The sequence below is a fragment of the Cervus elaphus genome, chromosome 17 (assembly GCF_910594005.1).
Source record: "Cervus elaphus chromosome 17, mCerEla1.1, whole genome shotgun sequence".
Taxonomy (NCBI): domain Eukaryota; kingdom Metazoa; phylum Chordata; class Mammalia; order Artiodactyla; family Cervidae; genus Cervus; species Cervus elaphus.
Genome location: NC_057831.1, coordinates 36,418,351 through 36,442,649, shown reverse-complemented (window position 1 = coordinate 36,442,649; position 24,299 = coordinate 36,418,351). Strand labels below are relative to the sequence as shown.

General features: G+C 37.6%; 1 protein-coding gene across 5 annotated transcripts in view; it reads right to left on the bottom strand.

The window, feature by feature from the left end:
• Window positions 1–24,299, bottom strand: part of FAM13A (family with sequence similarity 13 member A) — a 323,915-nt gene that overhangs the window by 262,684 nt on the left and 36,932 nt on the right. For all 5 annotated transcript variants that reach the window (XM_043871497.1, XM_043871494.1, XM_043871499.1 and 2 more), the window contains exons 3-4: window positions 20,215–20,424; window positions 2,605–2,782 (exon numbers count right to left, since the gene is read on the bottom strand). In XM_043871497.1, coding sequence (XP_043727432.1) covers window positions 2,605–2,782; window positions 20,215–20,424 — 388 coding nt within the window. The remainder of the gene's footprint in view (window positions 1–2,604; window positions 2,783–20,214; window positions 20,425–24,299) is intronic.

Below are 24,299 nucleotides of genomic sequence, written 5' to 3'. Positions count from 1 at the left end.
TTCTAGTGCTACCATAAAAACAATCAAGCTTCACAATATACACACCTTGATCCCATTTATATTTTAAAATAGATTTATGGTTGTGTTCAAAAAGGATACACACCTACTGGCTACTAATTTTCTCTCTAGAGAGGAGAGAGGAATGGGAGGAACTACTGAAGGACATTTTTATTCAATATACCTCTACACTGTTTGAATATTTTACAATGATAATATTACCCAGTCAACTGAATTTAATAACCTGTAACTGGAAATACATGTGAAAACATAGTAATTAAGAGTCACCTAGAAATCTAGTATCCAGAACACCATCATATATTACTGGTGTATTTTCTTCCAGCTTTATGATTGGAGATTTCTTAAAAATATCACCTTGTATCTCAAATTTACAGCCTTTAATGAGGAGTTCCCCTTTTGGAAAAAAATCTTCCTCATCTACTGATGATCTCATTCTACTGACCATACAATATATACATTTTATTCGCCTAAGTCAGTGGTCATGTATGGATGTGAGAGTTGGACTGTGAAGAAAGCTGAGTGCCGAAAAATTGATGCTTTTGAATTGTGGTGTTGGAGAAGACTCTTGAGAGTCCCTTGGACTACAAGAGATCAGTCCTGGGTGTTCATTGGAAGGACTGATGCTGAAACTGAAACTCCAGTACTTTGGCCACCTCATGTGAAGAGTTGACTCATTGGAAAAGACCCTGATGCTGGGAGGGGTTGGGGGCAGGAGGAGAAGGGGATGACAGGATGAGATGGCTGGATGGCATCACCGACTCTATGGACATGATTTTGGGTAAACTCCAGGAGTTGGTGATGGACAGGGAGGCCTGGCGTGCTGCGATTCATGGGGCCGCAAAGAGTCGGACATGACTGAGCAACTGAACTGAACTGAACTGAAGTTATTAAGAAAAGTATTTCATTTGTCTTTCAGTGCTTCATGATAACAGAATTGTCCTTAAATGGCAGACTTTCTACTGATGATCTTTATTAACATTTATGGACTATAGTCACTGACCTAACTGTGGTCACAGGAACTGAACTAACTACTTTTTTCTTATCTTAAATATTGGAACTTCAAAATAAACCACTTCTGCCTCTTTGGACTCAATCAGATAAATGAGTACAGCACTTAGTAAGCATTCAATAAACACTAAGTGCTGTAACTATTATACCTTATTTCAGGAGAAAAGTACATAGTAGTGACTTCTATAACCATAAATTTAGAAATACACATCAATTAGTAGATCACACCGATGTGAATGAACTTAATGCCATTGAATTGCATACTTAAAATGGCATATATTATGTTTATTTTACCACAATAAAAAATTTGAAAAGCTATACTGATTAAAAGAACATATAATAAAACTCATTTTTTATTTGATATTTTGACTAATTGAAGCAGGTTACTAGAAATTCCAGATCAGGCCCAATCCAGCAAATCAGCAATGAGGTATGATCTGTATGTCACTAAATAAGCATTCTATTTACAGATTCATTTTCACCTCTTCTAAAATCTAGGGTTTCAAAAGCGTTTCCCACTTTTATTTCTTACATGTAGGTCACCCAAGGTTTACTTTGCAGATACGTGTATAAAGAACAAATACAGTCTTTTCATTACCATAGAGCTCCTGAATAAGAGTGGAGACCATGTTTGAGATATTCATTCACAAGACCCTAATATATCCTATGAAATCCCATTATTCAAAATGTAAATCTCTAACATTACAAAGGAGATAGTTGTTCTAGGTAGAACTTTTCTCCACAGAAGATTGTAAAAAGCTTGCAACCCTGTAGTCACTATGATCTAAGCTAAAGTTTATATTTAGAGTCATTCTGAAGACAGTACTATTACTAGTTCCACTGAATGAGTTTGTAAATTAATGGAGTGGATAAGCAGATATACTATTAAAAAAAACTTAAGAATTTCTCAGAGCTTTAAACTGTGAATGCTCTTTCTTTCTCTTTCCTTATAAGCAGAGGAAATGTATTTAATATCAGAGATATTAAAAGGAAAGCTAAAAGCAAAGTCTCTGGTTTGCAAGATCATATTTCATGTATTAATGATTAAACATCTTTGAGGAATAACAGGGAGAATATAAAGCTTTATGAAAAGTTGTTGTGCCTAGTGATATAGCACCTACCAAGGAGATTAGTTTATTTCTAATCTATTCCTAGAAAACAAATGTAGCTGAAGTTACATTTTTCTGTCACTGACATAGCCCACTTGTTACTTTCTACCCATTAGCAATGATTTATAAAAAATTACATACTATATCAAACTCATTCCCTCTTTTTCTAATCACTTTTTTAAATTGATTTTTAAATGTTGTTTTTAGTCAAAGTAATACTAATTCCCAGAATTTTAAATAAAGTTGTTTGAAACATTAAAAATTATGGTTTCATAAAAAGGCATAGCTTTCATCTCAAAAATTGGGATTAAAAAAATGCTAAAATGCCCAATACCAAGACGGAATTCCTCCAATATAAACTGGTTGACTTCCTAGTCTGAAATCTGCTTCTACATCACAGTAATTTTAGGCAGTTGTAAAGGAAAAGGGCATATGTGATGAAACTAACAGCAAAAGTTCACCAACTTACTGAAAGCAATTTGGCCCAAATACAGTGGCAAGATTGTGAACATTCATGCGGTTCTGCACATGGTGCTTGGCTACTTCTGTCAAGAACTGGCAAAGGTACTTGAGGAGGCAGTAGTGGGTATCTGGCAGCTCTTCTATTAAGGCTCTTAACTTACTCTCCTGAGCATCATTTCTGTCATCTGGAAAAAAAAAAAAAAAAAAGAACAAAAATTGTTCTCAGGTATATTTTATGGTAGTTAAAAAAAGATACACAAGTACAATACATCCCAACATTTAATTCAGAAAATCATTCCCAGGGACTGAGATGTGCCATTATAAAGAGGCATGTTTGCTGTTTCTTTGATCCTCAAGCATTTGATTTTAATTTTCAAGAATAACTGACTTATTCAAGACGTCCTAAAAACCACAAGCTTTTTATTCAGTGAATAAAATAGGTTGGTATTTCAATTCTGTGTTTTCTTGCCACAGATTAAGGTAACGGCTGGACTTTGATCCACAGCAGATCTTCCATTTCATTTTTGTCTTCAAGTCTGTTAAAAACAAGAATCTCTTGGTTGAAAAAACTTCATGTAGGAGACCTACCCGGATCACCATGAGTGACACCAAACTCAATAATCAGGGGTCTGTGCACAGAGAAAATGGAAAGAATCTTTAAATTTTTAAGCAGCATTTTAATCACCCACATATCACAGAGTTTAGAATTTGATATGTGCTTCATACAAAAGTCTAATAACATTGTGTGTGCCTAGTCGCTCAGTTGGATTAGCGTATCTGACTCTTTCTGACCCTTTGGACTGTAGCCTGCCAGGATCCTCTATCTATAGGATTTCCTAGGCAAGAATACTGGAGTGGGTTGCCATTTCCTCCTCCAGGAGTTCTTCCCGACCCAGTGATTAAACCCTAGTCTTCTGTGTCTCCTGCACTGCAGGCAGATTCTTTACCCACTGAGCCACTGGGGAAGCCCCAATAACCTTGTATGAAGCCAAAAACATCCAACAATGTGCCAGAATTCACAGGCAGACATGTGAAAAGTTTCCCTCAATTCTCAGAGATCTGTTTTGTTGATATTTAAATAGTAAAGTTGCTATCTTAAGTTTAAGTCTGTATACTACTTTCTATCAGAGGGACACATGAATATTTTACAGAAAATACTTTTCAGGGAATAATGACAATCTATCAGAGATCAAATTGTCAACACCTGTTGGATCATCAAAAAAGCAAGAGAGTTCCAGAAAGACATCTATTTCTGCTTTATTGACTATGCCAAAGCCGTTGACTGTGTGGATCACCACAAACTGAGGAAATTTTTTAAAGAGAAGGGAATACCAGACCATCTGACCTGACTCTTGAGAAATCTGTACACAGGTCAGGAAGCAACAGTTAGAATTGGACATGGAACAACAGACTGGTTCCAAATAGGAAAAGGAGTACGTCAAGGTTGTATATTGTCACCTTGCTTATTTAACTTATATGCAGAGTACATCATGAGAAATGCTGGGCTGGAAGAAGCACGAGCTGGAATTAAGATTGCTGGGAGAAATATCTATAACCTCAGAAATACAAATGACACCAACCTTATGGCAGAAAACAAAGAACTAAAGAGCCTCTTGATGAAAATGAAAGAGGAGAGTGAAAAAGGTAGCTTAAAACTCAACATTCAGAAAACTAAGATGATGCCATCCGGCACCATCACTTCATGGCAAATAGATGGGGAAACAACGGAAACAGTGGCAGACTTTATTTTGGGGGGTTCCAAAATCACTACAGATGGTGACTGCAGCCATGAAATTAAAAGACGCTTACTTCTTGGAAGGAAAGTTATGACCAACCTAGACAGCATATTAAAAAGCAGAGACATTACTTTGCCAACAAAGGTCCACCTAGTAAAGGCTATGGATTTTCCAGTAGTCATGTATGGATGTGAGAGTTGGACTTTAAAGAAAGCTGAGCGCCAAAGAATTGATGCTTTTGAACTGTGGTGTTGGAGAAGACTCTTGAGAGTCCCTTGGACTGCAAGGAGATCCAACCAGTCCATCCTAAAGGAAATCAGTCCTGAATATTCATTGGAAGGGCTGATGCTGAAGCTGAAACTCCAATACTTTGGCCACCTGATGTGAAGAACTGACTCATTGGAAAAGGCTCTGATGCTGGAAAGATTGAAGGCAGGAGAAGGGGAGGACAGAGGATGAGATGTTTGGATGGCTTCAGTGACTCAATGGACATGAGTTTGAGTAGACTCCAGGAGTTGGTGATGGACAGGGAGGCCTGGAGTGCTGCAGTCCATGGGGTTGCAAAGAGTCAGACATGACTGAGTGACTGAACTGAACTGATCCTTTAGACAAATGTCTAAGAGAATAAAAATTTGAGCCAATTATATTTAACACACATTGGATAGATAGGCCAGCTGCTCTAGCCGGTCAAAAGTGTAAGAGACATAAAAGTGAGGCAAGAAAGATGCAAAGGAAGCGGAGTGTCAGTGTTACAAACACATAGGTAATGTGCAAATGGCAGGAAGTGAAAACACAGAACGTCACAGATTGCCACTGACAGTGGCTGTAGATCACAGGATAAGAATGCAGGCTAGGAAGCAGGTTTAGCTACCTCCTACTTTTGTGACCTCAGACTCTTCATTGAACTATTTCCTTATTTTTAAGGGTAATATCAACTATCTAACAGGATTGTGATGAGGATTAAATGAGTCGACAGTTACAGAGTATTTAAAACAAACTAGGTGACACATACCAAGTGCTATGTTAAGTATTTGTTAAATAAGCAAAGTAATGTTTTGCTTTACCTTCATTACCTTGGTTTTATGAATGCATTGAGGTTTTAGCAAAATGCCTTTTAATAGGAACCGATTTCACCCTTATGAATGTCAGAATAAGTGATGCTGTCAAAAATAACAATGCTGAAAATGTATAGATGTCCCATCTTTGGTAGAATCATATTGGAGAACATTCTATTTATGACTGGAATAACTCCATTTCTTATTGTTCACAAACACTGTGATCCAGTAAACTATAATTTCAGGGCAAATAGATCTCTTGACACTAGAAGTTATTCATATTGATTTTTTTTTTTTTTGGCTGTGTGGGCTGTTTTTTTCTCTAGTTGCAGTGAGCAGGGGCTACTCTCTAGTTGGGGTATGCAGGCTTCTCATGGCAGTGGCTTCTCTCGTTGCAGAGCACAGGCTCTAGGGCCTGAGGGCTTCAATAGCTGTTTCACGTGGGCTCAGCAGTGTGGCTCCTGGGCTCCAGAGCACAGGCTCAATAGCTGTGGCACATGGGGCTTAGTTGCTCAACCTGTGCCTCCTGCAATGGCAGGCAGATTCTTTATACTGAACCAGTGGGAAAACCCTACCTTTTTTTTTTTTAATCATATCCAAATATTTTGATAATCCATAAAGATGTGGTATGTTGCATATTATCATGTTATTTTCTGCTGTGCTATAATCTTGCCTAGTAGGAATACACAAGAAATGGAAATAATTGTTTGGAGTGATTAAAAAGAAATTGATAATTATCTACTTCTCATACCTTTATATTATAAAAATAAATATGAACTAAGAGGGGCTTCCCTGGTGGCTTAGGGTAAAGAACCCACCTGCCAATGCAGGAGACACAGGTTTGATCCCTGATCTGGAAAGATCCCACATGCTACTGAGCAACTAAGCCCATGCACCACAACTCTTGAGCCTGGGCCCTAGAGCTTGAGAGCCACAACTACTGAAGCCCACATGCCCTAAAGCCTTTGATCCACAAAGAAGCCACAACATTAAGAAGCCTGTGCACTACAGCTAGAGAGTAGACCCTGCTAGTTGCAGCTAAAGAAAAGCCCTCATAGCAAGGAAGATGCAGCACAATCAAAATAAAGACATAAAATTTTTTTTAAAAAGTAACTAAGAGAAAATGTACTCCTATTTGCCTTTTTTTCCTTATGGTGACTAAGGCAAAGTGAGTCTGGATGTTTTCATGGGTGTGTGCTCTCTTTCTAAAATGTGGATTAATTCCCAGCATTTCAGGGTATAAGCAATAGCTTTCCAACAGTGTTGACAATGGACATCTGGCCTTCTTTCTGGCTCTGAAGTGAAACTTCAAACCCTACGGCAATGTGTAAAGACACTAGATCAAAAAAAAAATTTTTTTTAAATAGTTAGGAGTTTATGACATCTTTGAAAAGCAGCAGTACTTTGATGATTTACTTCCACTATTTTGAAATACAACAAGTAATTTCCCAGGAAATGAAACTGACAAAAAAATGGGAAGGGAGACATCTATTCAGAGAATCTCCAACTTAACAAAATACCATGAAAGCCTTCATGGCATGAATGAAAAAAATCATGAAATATGCTCTCCAAAAGCAAAAATAAGTATGAGGGGGAAAATATATCTATCTCCTCCTACTCACAAGCATTCCCGCTTCCTCTGATGGAAGACAGATTCACTGGCTCACTCTCCTTCAGCGGCTTTGACAGCTTGGACCTTAATATTCATAGCTCACCTCCTGAATCTTTGTTCAAACATATCGGCAGTGAAGCAAAGACTTGACTTTATTAGCATGACATTTCTTTTCATCTCTTTTCATAACAAATAATTACATGAGACGTGAGTTAGATCCCTGGGTTGGGAAGATCCCTGGAGGAGGGCATGGCAACCCACTCTAACATTCTTGCCTAGGAAATGCCATGGACAGAGAAGCCTGGCAGGTTACAGTCAGACACGACTCCAGCAACTTAGCACCCACAATAATACTGAGAATCTGCAATTTATACTGCTTTTCCAGAAATCTGGGGTAAATCACCTTTACTGCCCACCTGCAGCTATCCCACAGATAAGACTTCCTCCACAGAAGATTAATAACTGCTCCACACATTTAGAATGTTCAGCCTAGCACTGAGTAGGCAAGTATTGGTGCAAATGTGCCTAAGAAGATGCCTTTTGATGTTTTCTAGAAACAAAGTTCATAATAACTATTATTGTTTACTTTAGTTTTTGATTCACTGATACCTAAATATAATAAAGAGTACTGTATTCATTCACGTTCTTACATTTATATTGGTTATGACAATGTCTTAAGGTCTCACATCATAAATAAGAATGAGCAGTGCTTCTATCTTGGGCACACTTATTCCTAATGTATACTTATCCACACTATGTGTGATGTTGATCATGTGCTTTCTGTGTGTCTGACTGTCTCTAACACCAGAGATACAGCACTAAACAAAATAAACATCATGCTTTCATTAAGCATATTCTATTTGGGGAAAGAGGGACACAACTGAGCAACTATGCACTGCACATCGCAGATATATTAAAATATTTTAACTGTTTTAGAAAAGTGTGGTTACTTCCAGAACTAAATTGGAATAAATATTAGGATGTGTATAATTTATAAATCCAAAGAGCTTAAGAAAACTTTGTACATGGAATAATGGTTAATAATTGAAAGTCATCATTTTCCATAATGTCGATCTTTTCCTAGGAGAAGAACTAACTTTTTCTATTAGTGAAAAGTGCCATTTCAAATTATCCATGTTTCTTACAAGATTTTCATTATTGGCTGAATGTGACCCTTTTTTTTTTAAAAAAAAAGCTAAACCATGAGCAAAAACCTAGCACACAGTACATGTGGTATACAGGTAAACGACTCAGCAGTTGAAGAAAACTGTACAACCAGAACTTCTGTTCCAGATTAGGTAGCAAACACTGAAGCATGTGACAAGTATTTGCTCTCATTAAAAAGAGATTACAATCATAATCAGCAATAATGGACCTAATCACGGGATGGCACCCTACTCTAATCTGGACATTCATCCTAGTGCTTGTCACGTGCTTTGACTTTTTGATGGCCAGGAAGTTACACTGTACATACAATCTTAGCCTCAAGTGGGAAAAAAAAACAAAACAATTGGCAAAATGCTAATCTCTACTACAATATATCTCAGGGCCATGGGAAGGTCAGCTATTAAAAGAACCAAAATATTTAGCTTCATGGCGCCAGATTATTGAAGTAGCTTTTTATTTCCTCATTAATTCTCACACAAGGATTTACGAAAATTTGCTAATCTATTAGAACAGTGAGTTGCTGCTGACTCTGAAGCTGGAGAAAGGTCACTAGCTCAAGAATGTGGACCGCCTCCAGAAAGAGAAGCCAGCAAGAAATCAGGGACTGCAGCCTCACAGTCACTTAGAACTGAAAGCTCCCCAAAACCCAAATGAGCCTGGAAGCAAGAACTCGGGCGGACACTTTGGTTTTGACCTTGTAAGGCCTGGAGAAGAGAAACCAGCTGAGCCTACACAGTTCTCATGGAACAATGAGATAGCAAGTATGTGATGTCTTAAGCCACTATATTTCTGGTAATGCAGCAGTAGCCATCTCACACATCCCCAGCTAGAGATGACTAGATTGAAACAGAGACATTCATTAACTTTTCCATGTTCACACAACTGCCAAGTAGCCAAGCTGCAACTCAAATCCTGGCAGTCTGACCTCAGAGCACATGCTCTGACCAGTTCATGCCTACAACGCTCACTTATGAGTATCACTATCACACAGCACCCAGCACACTGCCTCAAACATGTCAATATTTAAAAAATGTTTCTTGAATCAACAAATAAATAAGCAGAACTGGTGAGGAGTAGTAGGAAACTACTACTGGGAGTAGGAATCTCCATTTATTTACAATCAAATATAACATCTTAGGTCCCGGGGTATATGTGGGGAACAGCATTTTAATTAAAGGATCTTAAGAATTTCTGGGCACAAAATGCTTCATAAAACAACCAAGAATAAACAAAACACGAATTCTGTTTCTTTCTAAACATGCAGAAGAATGGGGAAAATAATCATAAAATGCCAGCTATCCTGGATTAGGCTAGGTTTTACCTCTGCATTTCATTTCTCATGAGTGGAACCATGTCTTTTTAGAGTGATGAGAAGTTTATATACATAATTCTATCTTATGATTAATGGAATTGGTATTTTTCCACGTGAAAGGAGAGGTTATATTCTTACAGCTCTCGAGCAACCCTTGCCCATGACAAAGTTCTCAAAGCCTCACACAAATTTCTCAAAGGGTAGAATGATAAAGCAACTAATAAAAATTAATAAATGACAACCTATTTTTAGACGTTATTAATAAAACTACAAATCTTATCATTCTGATTAGCTCCTGCAAGATGTAGGGTTATGTTTATTGCCAAGTTAGCCTGTATCTAGACTGACTCTGCCACTCCCAGAATGGACCTGCATGTGAAAGCAAAGGCAAAGGGTGCAGGAAAAACAAGAACTGGATGATGCTTTACATTTCAGTCCTATAACCAAAAACTAACGCTCAGTGACACCAAGGAGAACATCAGCAAATCAATGCTGCAGACATTCCCTGTATGCCTCTCAGTGGCGACGAAGATATCGATTAAAAACATAGTAAGCATTTAAATAATCTATCCACATAGCAAAACTGGGAGCTCACATCTAGGCTAAATGTGAGACACAAGGGTGTAGCAGCTGAAGATTTTGTTTATAATGTAGAAATGTCTGTACACGAGAAAATGGGAAGCGCTATCATTCCAATATAGGAGGGGCAGCCTCCCACAATGACCCTAATCTTCAAAACTACTGGCAATATTGCTGCCAATAAAACTTGGCTTTCTCCATAAAGCTAGTGCTATAGTAAGTGGGCAAAGTACAGTAAATATGTAGTTTCAGTGCAAATCATATTACTACTATTCTACCCAATCCTCACTACTGATCCAGCTGACACTATTGCTCAGCTGTAAGTGGACTGGACTGATTTGATGTCCTGTGACTTAAACCATCGCCCAGAGTTATTTAAGGTTGTTTTGGATGTCCCCTTCTTCCCCTGAAGTCTTCAAATTGTTTATGGATTCAGTGTAAAAGTTGACTATGCTCATGGGCTCAGCAAAGCAGGGGTTTAGGACAGAGCTTAACATGGTTCAGGTAGAGCTGCAGGTGGCTAGCAAGCTGGTCACTTGGCATCCTTTCAAACCGATACCATTTAAACAATAAACAAATTTTCAGTATTTTATGAATTGATTCTATTGATACAGGTTGTTTTACCATTTTTTTTTATAGTAGGCCCCTTGTTGACTGTTCTTTCCTCTTCCAGCTCAATCTAAATAAGACTTCTTCATGATAGCACTCATGAAGAGTGCAGAATTTACTGAAGATTTCACTCAGTTTGTGATAATTCATTCCAAAAATCCCCAACAGACATTATTTTCATGGCCCTGGAGCTTCATGGATCTCTCTTTCTCCCCTTCAAGCCTATAATTTTCTTGTTATTACAAAGCTCTACTGCCTGTACTATGAGGATAACGAAAATGAAAAACACAGACAATAACAGGTATTGTTGATGATGTAAAGAAATTGAAACTTCCATTAATTGCTGATGAGAATGCAAAACAGTACAGCTACTTTGGAAAATTGTTTCTTAAAATGTTAAAGTCACCATTTGACTCAGTAGTTTCACTCCTAGGTAGATACTGAAGAAAAATGAACACATATGTCCATATAAGAACTTGTACATAAATGTTCATAGCAGCATTATTCCTATGAGCCAACAGGTGACAACAACCCAAATGCCCATCAATTGATGAATGAATAAATACAGTGTAGTATAGTTGTTCAATAGAATACTACCTAGCCATAAAAGAACAACACAAAGATTTATGTTCCAAGATGGATGAATTTTGGAACTTATGCTGAGTGAAAGAGGACAGTCACAAAAGACAATATATTGTGTGATTCTGTTTATAATAAATGGCCATAATAGACAAACCTATATAGATGGAAAGTAGATTAGTGTTTGCCTACCACTAGTAGGAGAGGAGCGGGGAAGTTGGGAAGGAATGGGGAGTATACACTAATAGGCTTGGAGTTTCTTTTGGGAATGATAAAAATACTTTAAAACCAGATAGTAGGGATGATTGCCCTCTCTGAATACACTAAATACCACTTTAAATTGTACACTTTAAAAAGGTCAGTTTTATGGTATGTACATTGTATCTCAAGAAAGAATAAGGCAATTCTGTTGACTTTAAAATCCAGTGTAGGAAAAAGTCAGAAGAGAACTTTCCATTAAAGATTAGTTTATCTACTTTTCCTCTTCACATCTCACTAAGATGACAGGAATTTTTTAAGGTATAAGCCATCAAGGATATAGAGAAAACAGCTGAAAAGACAAGAGTAAATAAAGGATTTCAGCACATTTACATACACGCACATTCGCAACACTTACATACTTCAAGACCAGTTGTTCTAATGCAGAATAATTTTGCTTAGTCCTGACCTTTCCAAATTTGCATAATTCCACGCACTACTTAACACTATCTCCCAGTGTCAAAGGCCATTAAGAGGAAAATATTTATACGTGCTCAGTAAACTAAAGATTATCTAGCTATTAGGATCTACAACCTTAGAGATCATAGGGAATTATAAATAACAAAGGCTTTTTTTCCTGTCACGTGGATCTGGATGGAAGCAGAACTAACTGGAATATCATAAAAATGTATAAAGTCATGTGTGGAAACCTGCGTTTCCTGGCACCACATTTTCAATTTATTCCAGTAGAGGTTTCACACATCTGAGTGACTGGCAGCTTGGGCAGATGGCAATGCTTCAATTCTGCTCTGTGTTTAGGTCTTTACCCAGGACAAAATGCATGATTTATATATTTAGCATTGCTTATAGAAAACCTAAAAGGCACACACTGAAAATGGAAAGGGCTTAGACTTGGAGTTTAATATAATGATTGTTTTTCACAGAAACAAATGTATGAGAGTTTAAAAATTTTGAAAGGAAAGGAACTTCTCAGTAAGAAGGAATGAACCTAAGGAAGGAAATATTTCATTCTTCCTATGGTGCTCTTACTACCCAAGGGGTAATGACTTAATAATTAGTACATTATAATTTGCAAGGTAAAACCATTCAGCTCACATCAAAGAATGCCAGTGGCACTATGATACAGAATAGACAAAAGACAGCCTTAACTCAAACTTACCTAGTGAATTCCTCACGTAATGAAATAAAATAAATAGTGCAAGGCTCAAGCACGAAGTCAGCAAATGAAATAAGCTTTCTTTACAATCAGGCATTGTGCTGATTAAGATAGTGTTACTAGGGTGGTTTTCTTATGAAAAACAGATGCAATCTAAATTATCAAAGCTCATAAGCTAAAATTCAAAGGCACTTAACTCTTACACATTGTTTACACAGCTGCTATTATAAAATTCTCCCCATTTAAAATCAAGCATGGGATGGTGAAAGGTAAAGGAGAATGTCCATTTAAAGAGACAAACTGATCACATATTCTTCCCAAAACCCTACTTAAATGACAGTAAAATGATGCTTAAAAAGTGTAAGCACCCGTGGGCAAAAAAAGAACAGCAGAGAAGACAGAAGGAGAGGAGATTTCAAAGCCATTTGGAAGTGAATGCAAGTGACTGAAAACAGACAGACTGCATGAAAGCCTGTCAAGCTTCAGGCAGCCTCCACCACCCAGGCAAGTGAGCCAGCAGGCAAGAGTGCTGAGGCTTAGGCTCTGCATAACGTCAGTGGATTCTTGGACATCTGAAATAGCTAAGGTCTACAGTGAGGAAACAGCTGAAAACGTGAAGATGAGTGAAAATGTGCTAATAAATAATAGGCCCGTTAGCATACTTCCCATCTCCCTCCCACTCCTGCTCAAGGAACTCAATAGCTGAAGAGAAAAACATGCCCACATATTGACATTTGAGGTTCCCCAATGAAACAGCTGGATTTCCCCTATCCCCACCATCTAATCCTCCTGAAGTGAAGTATGCCAGTAGACGAGCCCCCTGGTCCATGTACAAAATGCTACTCCTAAATCACGACGGCCAAAGATCCTCATATGTTTGAGTAAAGAGGGAAAAAGAAATCCCGCAAACAGAAATATACGGGGGAAGAAAACCAAACCAAAGCCGCATAAACAAACATCCCCCAAAGCCTTATTTGTATCTCAGAAAGAAGAAGAACAGACTGCAATAAAACAAAGTCCTTCGAAAAAGAAACAGCATGAATATGTTCAATATTAAAGTCATAGGCTAAAATTTTTAAATAAGGTTAGAAAATAAAATTGATTAAATTTCACAGAAAGCAGAACTTAAAGATGATAATCAAACCTCTAAAGGAACAATAAAAGATAATACAGGTACATTTCCAAGACCAAAAGACAATATTTTCCAGGCTGAAGGGATCTGCTAAGTGTCCACCACAACAGAGAGAAAAGACTGCCAGGAAGTGCAGGTCTGGGAAGAATAGGGAGGGAGGCTCAGGGTGACACCTACTACTGGGGTTCAGATGCGAGAAGAAGAAAAAGGGTCCAAGAGTAATCTCCCCAGAAATAAGGAATGGACAAATTATTTGACATTTTGAAAAAAACAGGCAATGGTGGATGTGTTGGAGCAATCTAAAAAATGCAGATTATTTTCATTCACATAATTCCCTATAAATCTAAGAGATATTAACATCAGGCAATACACTTCACACAAGTACACATGCTTACATCGTCCTAACAAGGCATACCTTAATTAAATACATACAAAAATTATTAGCTAAAATTGTGGTAGAATGATACTGAAGTACAGAGCTAATTCTGCACATTTCTGAAGCAGAAACAATGAGATAATATCTGGAAATAAGTAATCAAGATAAAACATTATATTATCAAATGGAAGGAAATATCAAAGGAATAGCTAGACAAGTGAAAACTGATTTCCTCTGGGAAAGAAAATTAAGGGCAGCCAAAGCATGTGTAGGGGTTTACTAATCTTTCCACTTTATTTAATTTTTTAATAAAACCATATGCATGTATTAGTTTGAAAAAATATTTCTTTAAATAAAGGAAAATGTTAAAAGCAATAAGATGATGAATTTTATCAAGTAATAAAATTACTTAAGAATGTGTCACTTCAGTATTTGATTAAAAATGTTACTGACAAACCACCAAACTCATTCTATTAACCACTCATTCCCCCACCCTTTTCCTAACACACACTATGCTCACGGTTGGAATCATGTACCTTTGTTTCCCAAACACCTTTGTTTTTGTAATCCTTTCTTCCTAAAGCACACACCATCTGTGGCAATTCTACCAGCCCTCCGAAAGTCACTTCCTTCTTTTTGAAACTCTTCTTATCATCTGATTTAGTAAGGATTCCTCTCCTCAAACTCACTTTGTTTTGTATAACCTGGCTCTCTGTGTACCTGGTTCTATTCCCCTAATAAACCTGTAAGCTCACGGTTCGCAAGAGAGTATCCTACTTTTCTATGTGAGCAATAAAATACCAAACAATGCCTTTGCGTGTGTGTATGCTCAGTCACTCAGTCATGTCCGACTCTTTGAGACCCCATGGACTGTAGCCTGCCAGGCTCCTCTTGTTCATGGGATTTTCCAGGCAAGAGTACTAGAGTGGCTTGCCATTTCCTCCTCCAGGGAATCTTCCTGATCCAGGGATCGAACCCATGTCTCCTGCAGCTCCTGCATTAGCAGGCGGATTCTTTACCACTGAGCCAACTGGGAAGCAACAATGCCTTTACCTCAATTTATAATTAAAAAATTTTTAGCCACTGATTTCATATAAAAGAGTCCTGTACTATATGTAATATGCAAGATTTGCAGGCTCACACTTTCATTGAAGTTATATAAAACATTTCAAAAAATAAAAATTGATAATTGATAGCAATTCCAAAAATATTCCCGATGAATTTTTGGAAGATTTGGTCCATTTTGTGTGATTTACCAGGCAAAACAACAACCAAAAGTTCAAACAGTTTCAATTAATTTGGGCAAGAATTTTGAAATCTTCATTTAACTCCAAACTGGAACTCTCTTTTCCCCCTTTCCTTCCTCCTCCTTAATCATTAGGCAGGTAGGTGCATTCACCCTTCTGTAACTTTTGTAATTTTTTATTTAGGAGACAGGGACATTAGGATAAAGGGATTAATTTTAAGGTTAAAAGTTAAAAACTTGAAGGTAATCACATTAAATGGTTCATCTTCATATAACCAAGAAACCAAGGGGTGGGAGCAAGGGCTGAGGATAAACTGGTACATAAGTATGGGGATGGACGGTTACATTAAAACTATGGATGCCTGTGTCTCATCTCGAGAGATGATGATTTAATTTGTCTACGATGTAGTGATCTCTGGGATTTTTCAAAGCTTCCCAGACAATTCTTATGGGCTGCCACAATTGAGATGCATAACTTAACATTTATTAAATATATAGTACACAACCAACACTGTTCTAACTGCTTCAGTGGATAAACTCAGTATCCACAACAAGCTCAGGAAGTGCACACTACTATGCACTCCATAGTAGTAAAACTAGGTGTGGTGTGTCCACAAAGTCTGACACTTCTTCCTTCAAAAGATGGTGCCTAATCCCTCTCCTCTTCAACATGCTCCTAATGAATACAATGTGGTATGAATGATGCTATTTGATTTCTGGGGCTAGGTCACTGAAACAAGAGCTTCCATCTCTCCTGATGTGCTCACACTCTGGGGGAAGCCAGATACATGTTATGAGAACACTCAAGTAGCCATCAGGAGATGCTCACAGAAAAAGGAACTGAGGCATCTCACCAAGAGCCAGCACTACACTGTCAGCCATGTGAACAAACCACCCTGGAAGCAGATCTCCCAGCTCCAGTCAAGCCTTCAGATAACCGCAGCCCTTTGACAACTCTTGAGAGCAACTTCCTGATGGAAAATACATGTTTAATGTGGTTTTCAGACAACTGTTATGTAGCAATAGATACCTAATATACTAAGACACAGAAAAGTTAAGTAACCGTCCATACTAATGCAGCTGCCAGCAGGCAAACAAGTCAGAATGGACACAGAGCCTATGCTCTAAACCACAGGCTGTAATTTCCTCCTTCAAAATGAATCTTATTTTCTCTGTATCTCATTAGAGTTGATGCTGGAATCAAAAGAGATTATATAAATAAAGTATCTTCTAGGTATTACACAGTGAGTAGTCACTAACTAGCACCGATTATCACTAGAAGGAATAAATTCTTACAGAGAATCAATATTAAAATACAAACAATTTACAGAAAATTATACAAAAAACAAAAACAACACCCAGTAGTATTTTTTAGACAGCTTATCATTTATTTTAAACTCACTCCTTATTTCTATCTCTGCTAGTCTTTAAAGATTTCTAAGAAAAAAATATCAGTTCTGTAGTAATTAATGATTTCTATTCTAGACAGTATCTAATTAGCATCCTCTGTAGGCATTTTACTAATTAATTTTTAATAATACATACACCAAATTGTGATAATTTTTTTTAGAAAAGCAATGCTATGGACTGAATTTTTTCCCTACAAAGTCACAGGTTAAAGTCCTAAACTCCAATGTGACCTAAACTCCAATATTTGGAAGCAGGACCTTTACAGGGGTAATTAAGGTTACACGAGGTCATAAACATGAGGCTCCAAGACCCTCTTCAGATTCAATGCAATCTTATCAAATTATTATGGCATTTTTCACAGAACTAGAACAAAAAAGTCTTAAAATCTGTATGGCTTAACAAAAGGCCCCAAATAGCCACAGCAATCTTGAAAAAGAAAAATGGAGCTGGAGAAATCAGGCTCCCTGACTTCAGACTTTATAACAAAGCTACAGTCATTAAAACAGTATGGTATCAGCACAAAAACAGACACATTAGATCAGTGTAACAGAACAGAGGGCCCAGAGACAAACTCACACACTTATCAATTAATCTATGACAAAAGATGCAAGACTATGTAATGGGAAAGGACAGTTGCTTCAATAACTGGTGCTGGGAAATCTAGACAGTTATATCTAGAAGAATAAAATCAGATCATTTTCTCACACCATATAAAAAATAAGCTCAAATTGATTAAAGACCTAAATCTAAGACCAACACCATAAAACTCCTAGGAGAAAACATAGGCAAAACACAAACTGCAGCAGTATTGTTTTGAATCTATCTCCTAAAGCAAAGGAAACAAAAGCAAAAATAAACAACTGGGGTCTAATTAAACTTAAAAGCATCAGCATAGTGAAGGAAACCATTGAAAAAAATGAAAAGACAACCTATTAAATGGGATAAAATATCTGTAAAAGATATGACCAGTAAGGGGCTAACATCCAAAATATACAAATAGCTCAAACAATTCATTATCAATAAAAGCCAAATCAATTAAAAAATGGGCAAAAAGACCTGAATAGACAGACATTTTGCCAAAGAAGACATACATATGGCTAACAGAAATATGAAAAGATGTTCAACATCACTCATCATTAGAGAAGTGCAAATCAAAACCACAATATGCTACTACCTTGTACTTGTTAGAATGACTATCATGAAAAAGAACACAAACAACAAATGTTGCTGAGGATGTGGAGAAAAGGGAAGCCTTGTATAATGTTGGTGAGAACTAGTACAGCCACTATGAAAACGAGTATAGAGTTTTCTCAAAAAACTAAAAATAGAATTACCGTTATGAACCAGCAATTTCACTTCTAGATATACATATATCCAAAAAATGTAAAACACTAATTTGAAAAGATACATGTAGCCCAGTGTTCATAGTGGCACTATTTACTGTAGCCAAAATATGTAAGCCAACTAAGTGTCCTTTGATAGATAAATATGTATACACATTTATATGTGTGTGTGTGTGTGTATACACACATATCCATTAAAAAAAATGAAATTTTGACATTTGCAACAACGTGGATGAACCTGGATGATATTATGCTTAGTGAAACAAGTCAGATAGAGAAAGACAACTAATATCTTATCACTTAAATGTGAAACCAAAAAACATAAAACAAATGAATAAACAGAACAGAACAGAAACAGGCTTGGAGAAAAAGAGGACATCCCAGTAGCTACCAATGAGAAGAAGGAAGAGATAAGGGGCAAGACAGGTAGGGATAGGGGATTAAGAGGCACAAACTATTACATATAAAATAAATAAGGTACAAGGATACATTGAACAGCACAGGGAATATAGCCAATATTTTATAATAACTTTAAATGAAGTATAACATATAAACATTTTGAATTACTATGTTGTACACCTGAAACTAATATAATACTGCAAATGAACTCTACCTCAAAGAAAAACAGATGCTTAAGAACCTCTAAACAATTAATTTTAACTTCACTATACAAAACAAATACTATTTTACGACTCAATATTGCTTATGAGAAAGCATACTAGTGACTTTTCAGTCTCAAAGGACACTAAGCAAACACAATTTAATTAATATTCCCTACACCTGACCAGCCTCTTGAGAAACCTGTATGCAGGTCAGGAAGCAACAGTTAGAACTGGACATGGAACAACAGACTGGTTCCAAATAGGAAAAGGAGTGCGTCAAGGCTGTATGTTGTCACCCTGCTTATTTAACTTCTATGCAGAGTACATCATGAGAAACGCTGGGCTGGAAGAAGCACAAGCTGGAATCAAGATTGCCGGGAGAAATATCAATCAGCTCAGATATGTAGATGACACCACCCTTATGGCAGAAAGTGAAGAGGAACTAAAGAGCCTCTTGATGAAACTCAAAGAGGACAGTGAGAAAGTTGGCTTAAAGCTCAACATTCAGAAAACTAAGATCATGGTATCTGGTCCCATCACCTCATGGGAAATAGAGGGGGAGACAGTGGAAACAGTGTCAGACTTTATTTTTGGGGGCTCCAAAATCACAGCCGATGGTGACTGCAGCCATGAAATTAAAAGACGCTTACATCTTGGAAGGAAAGTTATGACCAACCTGGATAGCATATTTAAAAGCAGAGACATTACTTTGCCAACAAAAGTCCATCTAGTCAAGGCTATGGTTTTTCCAGTGGTCATGTATGGATGTGAGAGTTGGACTATAAAGAAAGCTGAGCACCGAAGAACTGATGCTTTTGAACTGTGGTGTTGGAGAAGACTCTTGAGAGTCTCTTGGACTGCAAGGAGATCCAACCAGTCCATCCTAAGGGAGATCAGTCCTGGGTGTTCATTGGAAGGACTGATGCTGAAGCTGAAACTCCAATACTTTGGCCACCTCATGTGAAGAGTTGACTCATTGGAAAAGACCCTGATGCTGGGAGGGATTGGGGACAGGAGGAGAAGGGGACGACAGAGGATGAGATGGCTGGATGGCATCACTGACTCAATGGACATGAGTTTGAGTAAACTCCGTGAGTTTGTGATGGACAGGGAGGCCTGGCGTGCTGCGGTTCATGGGGTCGCAAAGAGTCAGCCACGACTGAGCAACTGAACTGAACTGAATACAGAATTTAATGCCTCAGTCTTACTACTTCGATGGTAGTCAATAACTAGTCGGAAAAGAATTTCTTTGGCCCAAAAGCATCAGGGCTTTTAAATGTTATTTATATATTCACATGCCAATAGTCTTAGAAATTATATTTAATAATAGCATTTCATAATCACTTTAGTATTATTTTAGGGGAGAAGGTAAGGATCTAGAATAAGATAGCAAGGTGAGAGTAATGGAGAAATTGTAAATGTTTAAAATCTGTTAGGTGAAAAATAAAATTGCTTTAATTTCTAGAAGGATTCGGTGTACCGACCCTGACAGAGCTGAAGGAAGCGAGGCTGAAGCGTGGAGGTGATCACACTCTCGGGCAGCTCCCTCAGAAAGAGCTTTAACAGGCTGGCCGCCGCGCACACATCCCCGTCTCGCCCCAGCTCCACAGGCACCCCGCTCTCAAACTTCCATCGAAGTTGTTCCACCACCTTGACATTGCCATTCACCCGGAAAAGGCCTTCCTGGGTGAGTCCTGAAACAGCCAAGATGACACAAAGAAAATAAACAGAGGTCTCTCACCGATACAAACTCTAAATGACAGTAACAAATAAACCTCAGTATAAAATTTCCTGAATAATTATCAAGCCCTGGAAGATTTTCACATTTTATAAAAACATTTTCTTAGAATAATAAGTTTTCCCATTTACTATATATCAACCCCAAACATCATAGATGATTGTTGTGAAAACTGACGTCTAAAAATAAGGTCAGAACACAACACACACAGAACACACACTACTCTACGAAGGAATGTCATTCATATAATCTTCTACAGTATACAACAGAAATTTACTTTGGCTCGAAAAACAACTTATCATTTTGAGAACAACTATTTAAAAAAGAATAACATGTATGTAAGAAACTTCTTAACTGTATGTGATTACCTTTGCAATTACTTGATAAAGAACTATTACTTTTTTAGTAATCAATAAATGCAAACTGTTAGAGACTGTAAAGTAGTTAAGAAAAGATCTTGGCCTTTAGCCTATTGATCTGTGATCATTAGTGTTAGTTGGGGTCAGCAGAGAAGGCTTCACGGAGAAGCCTCTCATTTATCGGGGCCCTCTCCAGGGTTCTATCCCTGTTTCTGTACTCTTAATTCTGTATTCTTTCTCTTAACGAAGGCCACAAAAGGATTAAGCATCACAACCCAAAAAAACTTGATCAATCCCTGACAAAGAGAAACCAATATATGAATTGAGAAGCTGAGAGAGGAGAACAGAGAGGCAGGTGAAAATACGGAGTGTTTAAGTCAAAGAGTAATGGGTTAATAAAATGGAAGAAATGTTAAGTACAGGGTAATGCACGTCAAGACAAAGGGCAAAGACTTTATCATAATTTATCAATGGAGCATTAAATGTGTATTTGACTGTGGGAGACAACATAAACAAGGTTGAAAGAAGACCTAGCTAGCTAAGTAGAGAATGCAGAGGGCAGAGACCTTGTCTTAGGGTGACTACAATCTATGTAAGGCAGTAAGACAGAGACTATGGTGGGAAGGGAGTGAAAAGGAAAGAATAAAGCTGATTTGGGAACTTGGTACATACAAAGAAAACAGAGAAGTGGGGAAGATTGAAAAGTAACTTTAACATTTGCAGACTAGGAATTCAGGAAAAAGTACTGTAAAGAATGAGGTGGGTGGGGGTGGTGGTGGAAGGGTGGCGGCTGGTTTGAGGTAGAGGACAATGATTTCCAGTTCAGTGTGCTGGGTTCAAGGAGACTAAATACTATGAAAGCATGTGAGTCAGATGGTGGAGGAATGTTGAAGGTGTGAGAAACAATCTAAGAAAAGAGTAACCAGTGGGCTCAACTTGCCACTCTCTTTTCGAGAGTCCAATGGTGAATTTCAGCCAAGAACCTAAGCATTGAAGCCTATCTGAATTATTTAGGTGGCAGGTGTTTGTTCTTATCAGCCTTGGTTTCTCTCTCTTTCCTCTAACTGTATTTCTCTTTCTAAAGAAAAAGAAAGCTAATTTCATTTTACTTTGTAATTTGATAAGACATTTATGAATCCTTTAATTCAGCAAAGTACCCTGCAGTATGTTAGGTTTGAAAACAAACAACTAACTATGAGAAAAAAAATTCAACCACCACCAGAATCCTTATGGAATTTGTCATTTGGTAAGATGTTTTTGTACTTCTTCGTATACACATACTATTGGGTTGTGAATTTTAGCTCAATTTTGACAAAAATTTGTGAAACCAGAGATGATATTAAAAATATTTCACAATTGGTATGGCTAGGCCACCATGTAATAGAGGAGACAGCAGGCAGTTTGTGAGCTAGGCAGCTTCTCAACTGGCCCTAGTGACTGACCCTCACCTCTTGGTATCCATGCCATGTGGAATCCCCTCCCCTCCTCGAGTGTGGTCTGGACCTAGTGACTTGCTTCTAAACAAGAGAATGTGATGAGGTTCCAATCTCACTTCTGAGATTAGGTTATAAGACTGTGATGTCTACTTTGCTTGCTCGTGTTCTCTCTGACTGTTCTTGATTGCTCACTGTGATGAATCAGCTGTTGTTTTGTGAGCTCCCTTACCAAAAGGTCCACGTGGCAAGGAAGTGAGGGCAGTTTCTAGACAACAGTCAGTGAGTAACCCAGACCCTCAGGTCAACAGGCCACAGGAACTGGATCCTGCCAACAACCACGTGAATGAGCTTGGAAGTGAACCTTTACCCACTCAAGTCCTGATATGAATGGTAGCCTCAGCCAACACCATGACTGCAGCCTTAAAAGAGACCCTAAAACAGAAGACATAGCTAAGCTATGCCCGAATTCCTAACCCATAGGAACTGTGGGATAATAAATAGTCCTAATCTACTATGTTTTAGGGTCATCTGTTTTGCACCAACAGATAACTCAGGTGATATGCCATTTGCTTTAATGCTGCAGAGTATCAGTTACTACTGGGAGACTTCAGCTTAATCATTTTTAAAGCTTTCAAGGTCTGTTTCCTCTACAAAGCTTCATTCATAACTTCAGAAACATATTCTGGCATCAAGCAGGTACCACCTAATAAAAGAGAATCCCATTCCTGGTCAAGGCCCAAATTCTGAAGATACATAATTTGACAACATAGTCCTCTATCTACCCAGCTCCAGAGCCTGCTTTTGGCCCAGCAAATGCCCCTGGATCTGATTTCACAGCAATTTTCTAGCTTTGACCTGAGGTTCACTCTCCCAACAAGGTTTTTTGACCCTTCCCTCAAATAAATGTACTTTCAGTTATTCAAAAATAACTAGCCAGCTCCGAGAACTGGCTTTAGTCGTAAATGTTCCTGATCCCTGTGAACCTTAATAAAGGAAAGAGAAGCTACAAATAGAAGTCATCAAAGTCAATGCTTCTCAACTATTTTTTCTTCCCTGATTTCACTTATTTGCAGAACTCTCTTCCCTCAGGAACTTCTCTCACCCAAACAACTTGAAGGACACTTAGTTACTTTTCAATCAGGACATGGCTATTTTACACTCTGGCAAAAAGAATTCATATAGTTTTTTAAAGTCCCTTATGAACTTATAATATATACAATACTCATATGAAGCTTACCAGACTATACTGTCTCTAATGTTTCCTATTATAAATTTTTAGGAAATGATTACAACAGAAACGTTCAGAGGGAGGAGATGTTTAGAAAGCTTTAAAGAGTTACTCTTGTACATTTGAGATTTTGTCACATTTGATTTCATGAGATGTAATCATAATGAAACATCAATTTAATGGATTAGCAATGCCAAAAAATAATGTATACAACACTGACAGCTACAACTGAAGTATTTATTTAAAAATCTAATGAATACATGTATGATCGTATGAATGCATCAACAGAAACTGAACATGCCAGAAGTCAGAATTTTTCTTATTAGCACACTGGCCCAGGCAGTCATATAACAATATGTATGCATATTCTGACATCTGGTGGTAAGTAGAGAATCCTACACTATTTAAATATCCCACAGCATCTTCATGTTAAAGTAGAAGCAATCCAGTAACACAGTCAACAAGATTAGTTATTTTAAAATAACTGATCAGTATAAACATGATATGACTCATAACCTAAAAGATTTTCCTTTGAATGGAAAAATACATGTACATTTTGTGGGATTTTTTTTTAGTTTTTATAAAAACCCAAAGTCTATTTTTGTTGTTCAGTTGCTCAGTTGTGTCTGACTCTTTGCAACCCCATAGACTGCAGCACGCCAGGCTTCCCTGTCTTTCACTATCTCCAGAAGTTTGCTCAAACTCATATCCATTGAGTCGCTGATGCCATCCAACCATCTCATCCTCTGTTGCCCCCTTCTCTTGCCCTCAATCCTTCCCAGCATCAAGGTCTTTTCCAATGAGTTGC